General features: G+C 40.2%; 1 protein-coding gene across 1 annotated transcript; it reads right to left on the bottom strand.

The window, feature by feature from the left end:
- Window positions 1-30: 30 nt before the first annotated feature.
- On the bottom strand, window positions 31-11,517 carry LOC5571613 (glucose dehydrogenase [FAD, quinone]). The gene is made up of 4 exons (XM_001659761.2): window positions 10,468-11,517; window positions 1,261-1,481; window positions 383-1,200; window positions 31-319 (listed from the first exon to the last, which is right to left on the bottom strand). The coding sequence occupies exons 1-4, from the start codon at window positions 11,103-11,105 to the stop codon at window positions 104-106; spliced, it is 1,893 nt and encodes a 630-aa protein (XP_001659811.1). The 5' UTR covers window positions 11,106-11,517; the 3' UTR covers window positions 31-103.
- Between the last annotated feature and the right edge of the window lie 6,778 nt (window positions 11,518-18,295).

The following is an 18,295-nucleotide window of genomic DNA, read 5'->3' on the forward strand; positions in this document are numbered from 1 at the left end:
TCACAAGAAAACGAAGTAATAAAACATTCCTTCTTTTGGCAATTATGTTTACTATCTTCGATGGCCGCTATATTATACTCTAATCCACGCGCGAACACTAAGCCTACAACGACTTATGCCCATAGTCCCCGTTGTCCTCCTTTATCATATCGGCTGCCTTCTCACCTATCACAAAGCTATGAGCGCTAGTGTGGCCGGTTGGCGATTCGGGAATGATTCCAACGTCGGCCACTCGAAGACCAGTGATGCCGTGTACCCTTAGGCGATGATCCACCACAGCCTCTGGGTCTTTGGCTGGTCCCATTTTACATGTGGCCACCTGCAATCGAAAGATTCAATCAACATTAATCATCAGACATCATCTACATTTCCAACGCATCACCTGATGTTGGAAGGTTGCAGTCAAGGTTCGCACATGACACCGCCAGTATTCCAACGTGTTGAATTTGAAATTTTCACAGCCAGGTACCTTCTTCGCATACAGTTCCACTCCCAAGTGTTCGAAAGCGGGCTGTGAAGTAACGTTAATCGCATGCAAAATTCCATACACTAACGCATCAACATCCCGTTCGTCCTCGAAATACTGATATTTGAATTCTGGGTGGTGGAAAGGATTCGTTGATTTCAAACGAAGCTTTCCTCGAGCACGGGCTCTAAGCAGCATCGGCAGATACATGAAGGCCCTCATGTTGTTAAGTGGTCTGAAATATTCTTCATCCACCTCGTCACTCAACTGGTACGCGAATTTCGTAGACGGAGACGAGTCGAAACCAAATGTAATGAAAGCCTGCATAATTTCTACGTCCGGTATCTCGGGGTCTGGATCTTCCGCAACTGGTGACTTAATGTACATCAACGTCTCGACGGAGTTCGATGTCATTGGTCCCCTTCCTGACCTAAATTTCGTTATTTCACTGATCGATGCCAACTGTTCCAAGCTGTGAAGCCCATCAGGATCATTATGAATTATGAACACTGGTCCAAATACGCCCCCATGTTCGGTCACCTGCTTCCCAACCGGCGAGTTCTGTATTACTTTGATGTCATGCTTTTGCAAATGCTTCGCTGGACCCACTCCGGACAACATCAGCAGCTTAGCACTCTCAAATGCCCCTGCTGACAGGATCACCTCTCTTGAAGCCCAAACGGTGTAGCTACGCCTTCCGTTTACAAATCTCACGCCCGTCGCCTGTTTTGTTTCTGAAAACACACAAAACATCCTAACCTCGAAATCTCGCCCTCATAAAACATGATACCTACTGGGATCTATCAAAACCTTGGTAACCCACGAGCGGGTTAGAATGTGAAGATTCGGCCGATGGATGACATCCTTCAGGTAAGCATTACCTCCTGTGGCTCGATGTCCTTTGCGAGTGTGTGCCTGCAGATACGACACTCCAATCAGGTCCCCGGCATTGTAGTCCAAGTAGCGATAGCCTGCCTGCTGAGCACCTTTCACGACGGCGTCCGCGATCTCAGACCTAAAATAAATTTAATTCATTATCCGATTCAATGTCGCACATCAAATACGTTAAAATGGAAGAATGGAAAATTCGCGTTGTCATGATGATGATCCTAGCATTTCCACACAAATGGAGCGCAGAATCATAAAATTTGCATTTGAAACGGGTTTCGAGGCAGGGAGCATTCCGTTGCATTTGCAAAAAATTCCACCTGACAGCGAGATGAGATGATGCATCTTGGAAAAAAGTTTATTTCAGTTTTATTTTTATCTAGTCGCCAGCATCACATCATAAGCTTAAGACACAGTTCAACTAATTTCAAGGCCAGTTTGAACTTTTGAAATTGATTCTGCTTTAGATATCATAAAATGGGGTGTTAAAGGATTAGAAAAAAGTTCAACTTAAATTTCGAGCAACTTGTAATAACTGAGCAAAAGACAGTCCTACCATACTTCCAACATTTATGTCAAAATCCGATTACAGTTATGGCGATCCCATGACAGAGTTCTGAGATGATCATGGAAATGTGTGATTTTTGCCGGAAATACAAGGCCTTCTCTAGCTGAGGGGTTAGAGTCCGCAACACCTTCAGCAAGTATCTGGGTTCGATTTCCGGTCATTCCCGAATCTTTTCGTAATGGATATTTTTTAGACTTCTCTGGGCATACAGTATCATCTTACTTGGCACACGATATACGAATGCGAAAATGGCAAAGAAGGCTCTCAGTTCATAACTGTAGAAGTGCTCATTGAATACTAAGCAAGCTCTGTCCCAGTGAAGATGTAAGGCTAAGAAGAAGAAGAAGAAGAAGAAGAAGAAGAAGGTATTATAATTTTGTAAACGAAATCATATTTTTCCAACAGTAAAACTGTATCTTTTGGCTAACAACTTTCATGTGTTCCGTTGAGTTTGTTCGATTCTGGAGATACTTCAATATAATTCAAGTTGGATTTTTTTTTTCAAAAGTAAACCGTTTCATTTAAATAGTTTAATTGTTCAAATACATTTATTCTATTTGAAACCAAGCTATCAGTGCATCCTTGTGTCTAACCCATCAGGGCGATTCAATATTTAAAAATGTTATTTCCCATATCTTCCTTACCATCCTTGCCATAAAAAAGTGTTCTGAAAAATTTGCATCTCTTTCGGTAGTGATTTAAAGGTAGCCTAAAGACAATGTAGGTTTATTTGGAAATTGGTATGGAGGAATTTTGAAAAATGTTCCAAACACGTTAGTAGGGCCAAATGTTCCAAAATGTCAATTTGAGGATTTGTGTCGTTTTCTCTTAATGAGATCCTCATTTTAACGCCACTCGAAGTTCTAACAGTAACTTTGCAATATTTGCTAGCTACCATCATGAAAACATTTCCCAAATTTGAGATTTTTTTGCGGATTTAAATCGTGTAGAAAAGTCGGTTGAAAAATGGGGGTGGTTCAAAATGACCGAATGAATGGTGTAGAATGCCATTTAGTATGGAGAACTAGTAATCAGCAACCAAAAGTTCTCCATGAGTTTGCTCTGTGGTATGGAAACGCCTATTCCTTAATGAAATCATCGGAAAACCTTAATATTTAAGAAAAAAGTGAAAAATGTTGAATTTCACCGTGAAATTAAGGAAAAATCTGTGAGATTATGTCCAAGGGTTGTAGCGGCAACTCTTGGGTAAATATATTTAAGAATCGTATGGCAAAAATACAAATTGAAACGTTCTAGGTATGATATAATGAAGTGAGCCATATTACCCCATCAGTGCGTATTGGACCATGTTCCCCAACTGGAATGTAAGTACAAGCATATCATCCCATAGTGAAAACTCAAGACGAAAACGATAGTTTTCCAGTATGGAGCGAACGCACACTCTGTATAAAAATGCACTCTTAAAAATAATGAAAATCACTGAGGACGTAATTCACATTATGACTGAATGGCACATGATGTAAGTGATGAATGGACGTAAAAATGTGGTCTGAATTATGTATTGAACGAAAAATGTAATTTTACATGATGAAGGACATGAAACCGATGCCACTATGATTGACATTTCCCGAATTAGGCACCATCGTATTTAAACTGTGATACAAATTCACGTCATATGGCTCGCTTCTTTTATGTGCATCTAAAAGACGTAAAATCACATGATTTTTTCGGAGTGTGTGTACTTAATGCCTGAAACACTAAACACGTACCACGATGCTTAAATTATTGATCAAAAAGAGCTCAGAAACGACATAATAATATTTTTTTTTCTTGGAAGTGCTTCAATGGATCATTCGCAAACAATAGAGTAAAGTGGAGCAAAAGTTCGAGTGGGGTAAGAGTTTCTTTTTAAGATTTCTAGCTCAATTCAAAACAAATCTTATAAATGTCATTGTGGTTCAAATGCTATTAAAGTAAGAGACTTTTACTCCAAATATCATAAAAATCGATTGATATTTGGAAAAATTATGGCTATTTGTTGTTTTTTGACGTGAATATTGTAATTTTTGGTCAAACTTTCGTTGCATGGAACCAATTGAAGATAAAATCTTTTTCTATATTTTATGTAAGGGCGTTTCTAGGCCTATCATAAGGTTGTATTGAAATGTATTAGATTTTGCATAAATGCTTGAAAACAATTTTTAGCCCATAGTGGGGCAAAAGTTCGAATCAGGGGGGCAAAGTTCGACCCATGTATAAAATCACGGAAAAATTTTCAAATTGCCTAAAATCCACATATTATCTTCAAATTCAGTTCAATTTGTCTGATCGTGTGAAAACTGTCACAAAAATTTTACATTTCCACTTAGTTTTGCGAAAACCTGCTATTTTTGAGTATATTACAATTAACCCGGTTTTGGGCAGTTTTTTTTATGAAATTTTAGTGTGTATTTTTCGACAAACTTTACGGCTGGTGTAAAGTATGCCTGTCATAAAAGGATCGATATTTTGTGTTTTAGCCAGCGAACTTTTGCCCCACACTAGATTCGAACTCTTGCCCCACCGGGGCAAAAGTTCGAATAAGACAATCAATTTTGAAACTGTTATAACTAAAAATGAGTAAATATTTGGACACAAGTTTGTTCAGCAAAATTATAGCCAATATGTTGAAGGTTCACTGTATGGTATTTGTTTTGATTTGACTGCTATTGTTTTCCTGGAATCTTTGATTATACCACTAAGGTCGAACTTTTGCCCCACCTTACTCTATGAACATTTTAACGAACACATTTTCAAAATATTATTGAGTCAACCCCCATATTCGCATTAACACGATTTCATCTAGATTTTTTTCCAGTTTCACATTATTCGAAAAAAGCAGACATTTTCAGTGACTCAAAAAAAAACCACCTAACTTTTATGTTGCAATTTTGCTTCACTTAACAAGCCAAAGTATATTATACTACATTATGGCACAGACCAAATTAGTTTAGTAACTTTTTTACCATCGTATCTTAAAAAAATCCTTTGATATGGTTATGTTATAATTTGAATTGTTTTCTGATCGAGACAACTTAACCCCTCTACCGGCAGCCTTATTTTAACCACAATAAAATACAAATCGTGATAAGTTTCTCGATATTTTAGCATCTTTTTTTTACAAGTTCTCAAGAACTCTTCTAGTTTTAGAATCTGTGCCAACATTAATAATTGTCCATCTGAATCCAGAAATATTCCGAAATTCCTTGGGGAACCGACGCGTAACCATAAACCGCGTATGTATCGCTAGGTGCACAATTTTTATCGTATGTGGATATTTATTCTTCGAAACAATAAATTAATGTGTGAAAAAATGAAGCAGCCGTCAAAATAACAAATATTTTTACTACTCTTTTTTATGAATACATGAAGAGCTCTACAGAAAACTTTCCAAAAAATGTGTTTTATTTGTTCATTTTTAAAGGAATTTTAAACAACGAAATTTTAGTTTATTTTGATAAACTTCAATATTAAAAAAGTTACATTATACGGCAATATCCGGCAAAGTTTCGACCACAGTGTGAAACTTACATACGATATCTATCAGTTACAGCATAAAACTGTTCCGCATATTCCCGCACTAAAATTTTTAGACCTTTTGAACATATTATTTTTTATCATGTTTTCGCATTTTTTGCGATTCAGTAATTTACTGTTCCTAATCAATTAAAGTGCATGTTTGCGTTTGTTCAATGTGATGTTCGACAAATTTATTTTTCAAATATATTTCTTTTATTTGCATAACTGACCTAATTTAAATTCATAATTTTATAAGTGGCTTATATCACAGTTAACACATGACATTACTAAATCAGATTTTGCAAATTTTTAAAGCAAACTAAAATGCTTTGTATAAGACACAATTGTTCCAAGGTTTAAAACTCCATGTCTTTTGAACTATATAATTTAAATATAGGAGAGATTGAAGTGAATTATTTTGCAAATTCAGTCTACTTTTCATTAAAATTCAAAGACTGATATGCTTAGGCCTAGTTTTTTTTAGATGCGGTTCACATTAATAAAACATCAAGAGTCAAAATAATCCGGTGTTTTTTTTTATACCAATTTGGAAATTTTGCAAAAGGCATGGAAAAAGCGTTTCAGATTAAACATAAAGTCAATTTTATTATTCCATTAAACATAAATTGGATTTTATGAATTCTAAATGCAATATTGCAATGTATCTTTAAGAAAAATAAAAGAATTTCCGAAAATAAATTTACACTACAATATCCAAGAACCGTTAAAAATCTATTTTTTCATCAATTGTTTACCCTTTTAGCGAGTTGAGGGCGCATCAGTTTATGCCGTACAAATCTATTTGTAATCTGTTGCAAGAATTTTGAAACGATTGATCATCAAAAATGAGTCCAAAAATTGTTTGTCTTCAACGGCATTTTTTCGATTCAAATACTGACTGATATGTAGACAAGTGTCCTGAAACGGTTCCAAATTAATCCTAATTAACTAATAACCATTTTTAAATCACTATGAAGGCATGAGAAGATCATTCAAAGAAGAAAATAATTTTGGCCATGATTAACTCAAATTATTCTTGTGTGCGCTGGCCAAATAAAGATCTTGAAAACTTCAAAAAACCTCATATCGTAATTGTCAGATATCTCTAAGAATACCTAACCAATTTGTATGATTTTTTCAAAGTAGCTCTTTATTACATGGCATTTTATTTTTTCGATAAGTTGACGTAAAACAATATGGCCACCTGACATTTTATATGGGAAATGTCGGTCCCCCAAAGAATATTGGAACACCTTTAAAACCAGATCACCAATCATCAGTATCGACACGGATTCTTAAACTAGAAGAGTTTTTTGCCACTTTACTCAAATATCTACTTTGGGTTTTGCCCGGATACAGCTGAAGAAGCTAGTCGCAAAACCAAAAGTAGATATTTGAGTAAAGTTGAGAGAGTACCAACAAAGAGTTGTGTGTGGAAGAAGTGAGTGGAAAGTGGACACCAGGACCCCGCCGTTATTGGTATAGAAACCACCACATTTCTATTACCGCCCTACGACGTCCTAGAGACCCATTCCGGGTACTTTCCGGCCTCGATATAAGCCGAAGACCGATCCGTCACCAAATCGGTAGCCTAGGACGCGTAGGAGAGTCCCAGCAGGCCGCAGCCGAAGTCCCCCAAGCCAACCCGAGAAGATCGTGGCCAGACGTGGCCGAAGCAGGAGAGCGCCGAAGGTCGATACCAGGTTGAGAGGAAGGAGATTGGTGGTAGCTGCGAGAAGAAGGGGCAGCGGGAATCAAACCCACATCCCACGACACCATGCGTTTAACTGCCTGACGACACTAATCGCAAGCTGCCATAAATATCACGACTTTAGTCTTTAAAGAATCCAGCAAGATAACTGCCCATAAATGTATTTATTATTGGTTTTACTGGCACATTGATAAGCAAATGACAAGGAACATGTCTCTGGAGCCGAACTTCTGATACCAGAAGCGCCATTCAGGTGTTCATCGAAGTGCCGCCTCCACTTTTCGATCACTTTATGTTCCTTTTCGCTACATGTCTCAGCTCGCAGCACAAACCCTTCGCGGCTTGTTTTGATAGAACCTGAAAGTTTCTTGAGATCCGCGCAACAGCTCCGTCGTCTCAGAATACTCTGTGTACACAGATGTGACATCTGATTGCTTTTGCCGCTTTAGGTTAGAGATTTCTAGAGTAATATGCACTCTCGGGACTGTCATGTATACCTTTCTCAAGTGATATTCCTTATGACTCTAGTACCTTTTACTTGTTCGTACCTACGGGATTTCTGAGCTATAAATACTGGCTGCCGTAAGAGCAGAAAGATAGACTTCCCGGACTGTGGAATGATTAACATATTATTTTATTATTTATCTCTAGGATATAAAAGGGACAAAAGCACTTTTGAAGGTTTCAAAGAATATTTTGGAACTATTGAAACATTTTTCGTGGGGTTTCTGTCAAATCATATATTGGGGAACTTTGCTATCAGTGCCAAGTAAAAAACTATTCCTAATAACTTCGCAACTTGCCTTAAAAAACACAGTGGGTTGCCTCAAGGGTGCGACCCAGTTTCTCTTATACCGAAATGGCCTTACTTAATATTATTGTTAACAGATAGTTTCAAGCACCTCCAAAATATGGTCAGAAACGAAAAGTTTTCACGTCAAGAACTACATTCCATCAATCAGAACCAGGTCGATTTATGATTCTGGTCACATACTTGAAAAAAAATAGATACCTGGTGTAGTGAATAGGGCCAGTTTTTGTTATTGTTTAATAACTCAATAATTTTGAAAGAGGGAAAAGCCCCTTCGAGTGATTTCCTTTCGAAATCTTTTTCAAAAGGCTCATTGAAGGATCACAGAGCCGAATTAAAAATTTAAAAAAAAATTTCCTTCTGCAAATCCTAGCATAACATTTTCATAGCAGGATCGAGAGTGCATTGAAATTGCCGTCTCCTCGCGTTTTTATGACGGATCAAGAGTTGAAGGTTATCGTGTATATTCACGGATTCGAATTTTACTTCTAATTTTGGAAATGCAATGCCCCTTGCTTCAACAATGGAATAAGTTAAAGTTTCGAGAGCATTGTCAATATCAAGTTTTGTTTGCAAAGAAATGCTATCATCATGATTACTATCGATGTATGTTTTATATGTGTTCATATGTAAATTAAATTAGAGCTGATGGGAATCAATATCACTTCATGGGACATTTGAAATGTAATAAATCTGTCGTAGATGGGTTTCTAGAAGAAAAATTCAAGAAGCGCTATCAGGGTATTAAATTGAGAAATATCCTGAAGAGGACTCATCAAATAAAATTATGAATGATGATTGCAATTCCCCCACATGTACCATCAAGTCGATCATTACGATAATCAAAAAAGTTTGGGTCCTGCTACAATATCGGCTTAGTAGTTTCGTTGGGTAAAGCCATACGATATAAAAAAAAAACCGAATGGCTATCCGACGGAAGAAAATTAGCTTGTGAATGAGCATGATTGTAATTTATCTGATGGGTATGATTCTGAAGACTTACGGATGTGGCTTTCGATTGGTTTGCGCGACTTTTTGGATTCGGATGACAAGTGATGTTAAGACTTAAATTGATAAGTGTTTTGGCAAAGTTGATCTATCGGTGTGAGTAGTGACAAATGTGTTTTAGGCATTAGTTGGATACAACATCTGGGACTGGGAGAGAAAAAAATACACATTTTTCATGGTATCCCTGATGGAAGGAAACATGCTGTTGCAAGTTACCCCAATAAAAGGTAGTCAAAATTATTTTGAATATATGTTAGAATTTAGGCACAAAATTTACAAAACTCATATCTGGTCCCAATTTATTTATTTGTCTATGAGTTTGTGTCCTGTAATGAAACATTGGCAGCTGAGGAAAAAAAAGTAATAAAAATAATTGTAACAAAAAATACCTTGTTTTTGCGTGTCCCAAACATCTGGTTTTATTGATGTTTAAGTATAATTTAAACAATCAATTTTTATTATTATTCGTAAATAAATCCACCGAACATGCAACAAAAAACTAAACAAAATTTGTTTGATTGGAATTGCACGATTTCACATCGATTTAGTTGAATTTTTGACATGCTTGAAACACGGAAAAAAATAACAGCAAGAACAATTATCAATTTAAAATAAAATCACTCGAACGTTTACGCCCTGTGATTGCAGTCTCCATACACAATTCGTCGTTTATTTTATATGTCCAGATACAATACTTTTCAAAAACCTCAAAAAACTAAAAAAAAACTTTCACGAAAAAAATTACAAACTTCGTTTATAAGTATTCTTGAGGATCTGAAAACTGTTTTCCATTGTAAATTAAGCAACAACAAAAACTTTGCGTACATATTAGCAAACTTCATGCAAGTTTACTGAAATCAATTAATACCATATTTTTAATTTTTAATGGCTCAAAAACCAAACTATTAGTCAGACAGTTATACCAAGTAGGTATGCTTAGAAGATTCCTTGATTCCACGAATTTTTATGTTTCCTCTTCACAATTTGAGAAAAATGGTGCCTTTCAATTGGTAATTTTATTTTAATTTTATTTTTTCTTACCATCGTGAAATAATAAAATAATACTTATAACTTCCACAAAAAAACATTAAATTTACTGCGTCTAATAATGAAAAAGTTTCCAAATTGATGTTATTGGATTTTTTTTTCAATTTTCTATTTAGATATTTTGCCCAACGATACTATCAAAGCAACAGAAACGCTTGGTTATAGCAACAAATATTTGCAATGTAAAACAGTCAAAATAGTTTATACGCAGGAGATGTTCATTAGTAAAATTTTGTGATCTTTTGGCATTCTTCACGACGAACCAGTCACATCGAGATGCTATCATCATCATTCGACCTTCCACTAATCCTGACCAGCCAAACACTGTCTAATGTAGGACACCATCTGCATTTTAATTAACTATATTGGCACGGCGCGAAGCCATGCCGAAACGACATAATTGCTACTATCTATGGCATATTTCGTCGCAAACTTCATCAACAACTTACCTAAATGGACAGTCTTCCACTGACAGCCTCCCGGTGTGCCCATGGAATCCATTTCTGTCGAAATCGTGGATGTTGGCCTTCTCCAACTTTTTGAAATAAGGCAACATTTCATCCCAGCTCCAGCCTGGGTTACCGGCCTTAGCCCAACTGTCGTACTCTTTTCTGCTGCCTCGCGTGTAGATCACATTATTTATGATCGAAGATCCTCCAATGCCTCGTCCGTGAGCCCAACTGCATCGTTTATTGCGCAATCCCTGGCAACCGTATTTTTGCACCTCTGTCTGGTATCCAAAATTGTAATTCGTCGATGCCAGCAATGGACCCAACAATGGAGGGTCGGAAAACATGGGAATCTCGCCTTTTCCTATTTCTAATAGTAGCACTGTCCTGCGAGTATCTTCCGAAAGCCGATTGGCCAAAACACACCCTGCAGGACCTGCCCCAACAATCACATAATCGTAGGAAGATTTCAAAAGTGGACTTCCATAGTTCATTTCCAACAGTCCCGATAAACCAAACACCATCTGAAGTGCAGGTACTATCATGGAAGCATTGAGAAAGGCTGCTGCGAAGCTCCTTAATTCACAAACCACCAATAGAATCACCAGAAGAAAACGGAATTTCTTGACTCTTCGCATTTTTTCAAAATTTCAACCAATCACTACACAACAGTCAAACGAAGGGTCTCAATAGACAGCCAAATCACTACTCACTCACTGTCAGACTAGATGTAAGGAATCCAACCTAAGCACACAAGTAATGATGTTTCGCATTTCAAGATGACCCACAAAAATCTCGTTTCTTTTTGCGTGTGACTTTCGTTCGCACTTTTACTTTATACACTCTGGTCCTGTTCGACTGCTTTCCAGGTCAATTAATGTATAAACTCTTCAACTCTCAATAACCGGACGATCTGTCTCTTCTAAGTGATCGGATTTATTTTTTTGGCTAATTATTTTTTTCTTTAACAATGGACCAACGTTGCTTCTTGCAGATGGTCACACCTCTCGCGATCGTGTCTACCAACGGTCTGAAGTGCAGTGAATCCAACTTGCCCCATGCCAACGCCTAGAAAGCACGCCTCGCCAATCGTTGGCCGCGCGCGCTCGGTCGATTCGCGTCAAGCCTGTGGGGTATAGAAAGAACGCTCGTCGCTCGTGTGGCCGCCGGTGCCACAGTGGGAAAAATAGACCAAAATTCACGCGACTGATTGCGGTTTTTTGAAAATCACCACATTCCATGTAAAACCCAATTTGGCTATGAAATGCTATTTTGTGGAAAAAAAATAACAGTAGTGTATGCGCACTAGTGGCTTTTTGCACCAGTTTTGCTATAAATGGTTGCAAAATATTGTTTGAAATGAGGATCAGGAACTATTTATGCTGAGGGATGCTTCCTTGGTGTTGATTGTTGATAGGCACACTCGCTCGCGCACACACACACACTGGGGTCTTGAAAGATTGCTCGAGCCCACGCGGTTGGGATATATTTTGGGTTTCACTTTTTAGGGACTTTTATAAAGCGGAGACCAACAATTTGCCACACTTTTGGACCTCCTGATGCGGTTGTTCTGGGTTTTAAGGCACTCCAGGATCGCACACTGACCCAACACACACGCGGGTAGATTTTCGGACCCGTTCGGTCTCCATAAAGCGTTATCGCACTCGCGGCCACCCACACCCGGAATTTCACGTTTTCTTCTCCCCAAATCACACCGAGGCGGTTATAAAAATGAATCTCACTCGCGGTATGGACTTCTTGGCGGTTCAAAGGTTATCTCCCAATTCGACAATTTCACCATCTACTCGCTTTGAAGGTTGGCACCAAAGAGAGCGATCTCAGGGACTTCATCCCGGATGGGGATTCTTCGACTCGGCTAATCTTCTCGCCTATCGCATTCTCGTCTAATTCTCCAGCTTAGCCGAGGTAAGAAGTGTGCTTTGATGAGCGAGGATTAAGTGGCGATGCTTCTCAGGACAGATTTATAAAGAAAAATATACAGTTTTTGTCCTAACTCCTATTTGCAGTCAATTTACATAATTTCATTATTCAATCTAATTTAATGGGACGTGTCAATGTTACTAGGTTTTCGTTAACCTTTTTACAACTATTTTTTAATCCGGTAAAATACCGTAGGCGAAGTATGGCAAAACGGACACTTCCATATTGTCGGAGGTTCGGGCAGTGGAATCCGCGTAACGGAAAGAAAGTATACCGGGAAAACGTTCGATAGAACAACTTTAACTTTATTCGTGATCAAACGTCAACATCCCACCGCAAAATCGCTAGTGTTTGGAGGTGATTTTAACCTCCAACTTTCCAAATAACCTCCAAAACATCACCTCCAAGTTAGTCCCAATAACCTCCGTTATATGAAATATGGTGGCGCGTCAATCGTCGCAAGTTTATCGTTAAACAGTCAATTAACCAAATTCACGCGGTTACATATATTTTTTTTTTGTCACTTTACTGAGTGAATTCTACACATTTTACTCTACAAAACAAATGGGCCAGCGCTGTTGCATCGCACTATATGCCCAGTGGTAACTGAACCGGGCGGCCCAACACTCCTCCTCGATGATCAGCGATGGCAGGCCTTGACGCCGACCAGACCCAGCATCTCCGAGAACTTCCGAACTTTTACAGCTCCTAATGGTTTCGTCATTATGTCTGCAAGCATGTTATCGGTCGCACAGTACTTCAGCGAAATTTTCCCAGAGTTGTACAGCTCCCTTGTGAAATGATATTTCGTATCTATATGTTTAGAACGACGGTTTTGCTTTTCTTGAGAAGCGAAGTCCAAACAGCTCTTGTTGTCTTCCCAGATCACGGTTGAGCATTTCTGCTCCGCATTTAGCTCCGCTAGAAGTCTGCGCAACCAGACAGTTTCTTGTGCTGCCTCAGCCAGCGCTACATATTCTGCCTCCATAGTAGAGGCCGAAACGCACGATTGTTTACGACTCCCCCAGCTCACCGTTGCGCTGCCAAGACGAAAAACGAAACCACTGTTCGACTTCCGATCCGCAGTATCACTTGCCCAATCAGCGTCGCAAAAACCTTCCAGTTGTAGATTTACTGCATTGAGACTTAATCTGTAGTCGACTGTCCCGCAAAGATATCTCACGACGCGTTTGAGCTCCGTCCAATCCGACTGCAAAGGGCTGTTGATTTTCCGGCTTAAAATTGAAACGGTAGCAGCAATATCAGGACGGCTGTTCGTGGCAATGTACAGCAGTGACCCGATCAACCGATGATACTCGACATTGTTCGGCAAATTCCTCGACTCCATCCTGTTTTTGTAATAGCCGGTGTCCATTGGAACGCTTGATCGTTTAGCCTCCTCCAAATCGTAGTTCTTAGCAATTTTTCGAATAAAAGCAGCTTGATTAATCGAATACACCCCATCAGTTCCTCGGTTCACGCTCATTCCGAGAAAGTGACAAATCGTTCCCAACGATGTTATACGGAATCTTTTCCGCAGCTGTTCCTCGACCTTATCAACTTCGCTCTTAACACGGCATACAAGTACCATGTCATCCACGTAGATTAACAAATACAACCATTCTCCATTGCCCAGATTTTTCATAAACAAACAGGCATCTGAAGTTGACTGCTCGAAACCAATGCTTATCAGGAACTCCTTGATAGTGTGGTTCCAGACCCGAGCGGCCTGTTTCAAGCCGTAAATACTCCGGTTCAACTTGCAAACCCAGTCCTCCTTTCCAGCAACTTCGAATCCCGGCGGTTGGGTCATGAAAATATCTTCCTTTAACAGGCCGTAGAGGTAAGCACATTTAACATCGATGTGTCTAACGTCCATCTTCCTGTTGCTGGCAACTGCCAGAAGAACACGAAACGTTTGTTGCATTGCAACAGGCGCAAAAACTTCTTCGAAATCTTGCCCGAAGCGCTGGGAGTAGCCTTTCGCTACAACTCGAGCTTTGAACCGTACAACTTGACCGTCCGAATCCTCCTTTTTCTTGAATACCCAGCGACTTCCCACTGGTTCTCGTCCAGGCGGCAACCTAACCAGTGTCCAGGTGTTATTGTCTTCCAAAGAACGCATCTCATCCTTCATCGCATCCAACCATTTTTTCTTTTCGGCAGAAGATATCGCTTGCTCGAATGTCATCGGTTCTTCACCGCAAAACGCAGCCATACCTGTTTCACCAACTACGTAGTCGTCGAGTCGCCTTGGCAATACTCCTTGAGTACTGCGGCCAGATCGTCGCCGGTCATCAACTTCTCCTCCTACAGCTCCGACTTCTTCACTTGCAGAATCGCTTTCTTCTGAACCACTATAAAAGGAATCGGCTTCTTCATCCGGATCTTCTTTCGGTACCGGCCGCTTACCACTCACTTCACCAATCTCAACTTCAAATTCGTTTCCGTTACTATCTTCCGCAGAACGCTCACTGCTAACTTCAGCACCCAATTCCAGAAAAGAGGCATCTCTACTCACAATTACCTTTCGAGTGTCCTTATCAAGAAACCGATAGGCCTTAGCTTAACTGCAGTATCCAATGAAGATCATTTTCTTGGCCTTACTATCCATCTTACCTCTCTTCTCGCTCGGAATGTGGACATACGCCTCGCAGCCGAAAACTTTCAAACCTTGCATCACCGGTTTACGGCCGAACCAGAGCTCGAACGGAGTACATCCGATTGAACGAGATGGCAACCGATTTTGGAGAAACGTCGCCGTGGCTACCGCCTCACCCCAGAACTCCTTTGGAAGTTCGGCATCGATGAGCATACATAAAGCCATTTCTTGAAGATACAGATTTCTTCGCTCTGCCACTCCATTTTGCTGCGGAGAGTAGGGCGTGGTGAACTCCGCTTTAATACCTTCGGCAGCAAAGAACTCTCGAAGCTCCTTGTTGACGTACTCTCCTCCGTTGTCCGATCTGATCACTTTTGGTTTACGGTTGAACTGATTTTTAACCAGATTCACAAACTCTTTTATCTTCCCAGGTACTTCGGATTTGTTCGCCAACAAATAAACGGTAACATAACGGCTATAATCGTCGATTATTGTCATGAAATATTTTTTGCCTCCAGGCGTCACATGCTTGAAAGGCCCACAAACATCAGTATGCAAAAGCTCAAGTACCTCCTTGGCACGCCTCTGTGTTTGCTTCGGGAACGGCTTTCGATGTAGTTTGCCTTCAAGGCAACACTCACACACCGACTTTACTCCGCAATCAATCACCCTCATATTCGTGCCTAGCTCCTTCCTATTGATCAGATCAATCGCATCGTAGTCCCTGTGGCCAAAGCGACGATGCCACGTATGTTGGCAGAGTTCAGTGTGACGAGAAGCAACAGTGGCCAGAGCTCTTTCACAGCACTTCAACAGGTACATACCACCTCGCAAATAAGCGATGGCCACGGTACAGCCACTCGCATCATTGATTCGGCAGCCATGTGAATCAAACACAACAGAAAAATTCTTCGCAACGAGCATACTCACGGATATAAGATTGCCCTCCAACTCCGGTACGAGAAGAACATCTTGAACCTTAACGTCACGCTTGTTACCGATGCCATCCTCGCACAGCAGCATCCCATTGCCAACGCCGGCGGCAAACGTTTTCTTACCGTTGGCAAGAGTAACTTCGACTCGCACGTCCTCAACCAGCTCGGTGAAAAATGATTTGTTGCTGGTCATGTGCTGTGACGCACCGCTATCGACGAACCAGCATCGCGTTGCACCTTTCACCGTATAGCAGTTTGCAGCCTCCCCTGCAACTGCATCACTTCTATCAGCATTCGCCCAGAAAAGTAACGGCACACCAGAGTCCTGCACCTGCTTCGCCTTCGGACCGCTTGCAATCGACGATGATTCAAGTTTGCTCATATCCGTTTCCCCCTTGAGAGACGCTAGGTACTTCCGGCAGTTCTTCCGGAAGTGGCCGGGCTTTCTACAATAGAAACATACCTTTTCGGACGCCTTTCCTCTCGCGGCTGTTTTCAGAGCCTTGCTGTCGCTTGATCCTCGTTCCGTGCGCTTGAGATGTTCATCCCGAAGTTTGGATTTAACTAGTTCCATTGTTATGTCTTCGTCCGGACGACTCTCGAGTGCAGTCACCAGACCACTGTAAGAGTCCGGAAGGCTCCGCAAAACCATGGCAACTTTCATCTCCATCTCAAGTTCCAGTCCAGCTGCTTGCAGACGATCGAAAAGTTCTTCGATCTCAAGTAGATGACTTTCCATCTCACTACCTTCCTGCAGATTTTTATTGCACAGCTTTTTAAGCAGCGAAACACGGGAAGTAACTGTCGCTTTCTCGTGGTGCTTTTTAAGTGCATCCCATACGGCACGCGCACTCGTAGCATTTTTCAGCAGCCCCAGCTGACTGTCTTCGATGGTGAGTCCGATGGTAGCTTTTGCTCGCTTATCCTCCTTCGTCCACTGCTCCGTGACAGGCTCCGGCTTGGCCTCGTCGATAACATGCCATAACTCCTCACGAGTCAAAAGCATTTCCATCCGAAACTTCCACACGTTCCAATTTGTGTTGGAAAGTCTCGGGAATGCAAACTTAGCAGCGTCCGCCATCTTCCTCTTCCTCAAGGAAATTCTCCTCCTGCGCTTGAGTCGCGTACAGCCAATCGAACCGACGATTTATTCGCAAATCCTTCCGATATTCCGACCGAAAAACTGGGCCCATAACCTGTCGGAGGTTCGGGCAGTGGAATCCGCGTAACGGAAAGAAAGTATACCGGGAAAACGTTCGATAGAACAACTTTAACTTTATTAACCAAATTCACGCGGTTACATATATTTTTTTTTTGTCACTTTACTGAGTGAATTCTACACATTTTACTCTACAAAACAAATGGGCCAGCGCTGTTGCATCGCACTATATGCCCAGTGGTAACTGAACCGGGCGGCCCAACACATATGACTCCAGTGAATAAAACTACCAATTTCTGATTGCTTGACGTTTTTACATGGAATATGGAGGTTTTCAAGAATCGCAATCACCCGCATGAATTAGGTGCCGTTTTTAGTCCAGTTTCTTTTCCCACTGTGCGCGGTGGGTCGCGCGCCACTCCAGTCAGTGTACCGCATCATCGGCGATAATCGACCGGCAATGTTGACGAAATTATGTTCGCTTATGACGATTCGGCGTATGTGCTCGAAACAAGGTGGTTTGCGAATTATTCAATTTTGTTTCTGGGCGATTGAAGTGGGTTTTGCAAACCTACGCTAGCGTTAGCAGCCACTGGAACGAAAATGCGTCTGGAATTTTCCCGGCAAAATTTGGATGCTGCTGAACTTGTTTGGTCGGTAGATGCATACCTATGTATTTTAGCAATTTGGGACCGTCCATCAATTACGCATGGGTGCTTTGAAATTTCTTACGGGTCATACAATTTATTTTTATTTACGAAATTGTTTTGAAGTTTGTCAAAGAGAAATAATATAATTCCTGTCAATCAGTTAATCAAAATTAATGCAAATGATATAATTATTAGTATTCATGTCAGAACTATTTTCGTTGGAATCGATGACATTTAAGGCTTCATATTAGAGTATTACAAATGATGAGGTTTTACCATTTTCTCGAGCAACAGATATTAGCAAATTTAAGAACAGATTTTATAATCAGTATTTGATGAATTGAAAAAATATCGTAATTTATCCTTCACGAGCTAGTCATAGTAGAACTTGAATTCGGTCTTAAATCTCCTAGCACAAAAGTATCAAAAAGTATTTTTACAAATTGGGCCTCATTTTGTTATCAAAATCAAAGAAGAAGAAGAAGAGAAAATAAAATTGACCTTTCCTCCCTTCATTGTTTCTCTTCGATCTTTTGTTTTT

Source organism: Aedes aegypti, chromosome 3, assembly GCF_002204515.2.
Source record: "Aedes aegypti strain LVP_AGWG chromosome 3, AaegL5.0 Primary Assembly, whole genome shotgun sequence".
In the NCBI taxonomy this organism is placed as follows: domain Eukaryota; kingdom Metazoa; phylum Arthropoda; class Insecta; order Diptera; family Culicidae; genus Aedes; species Aedes aegypti.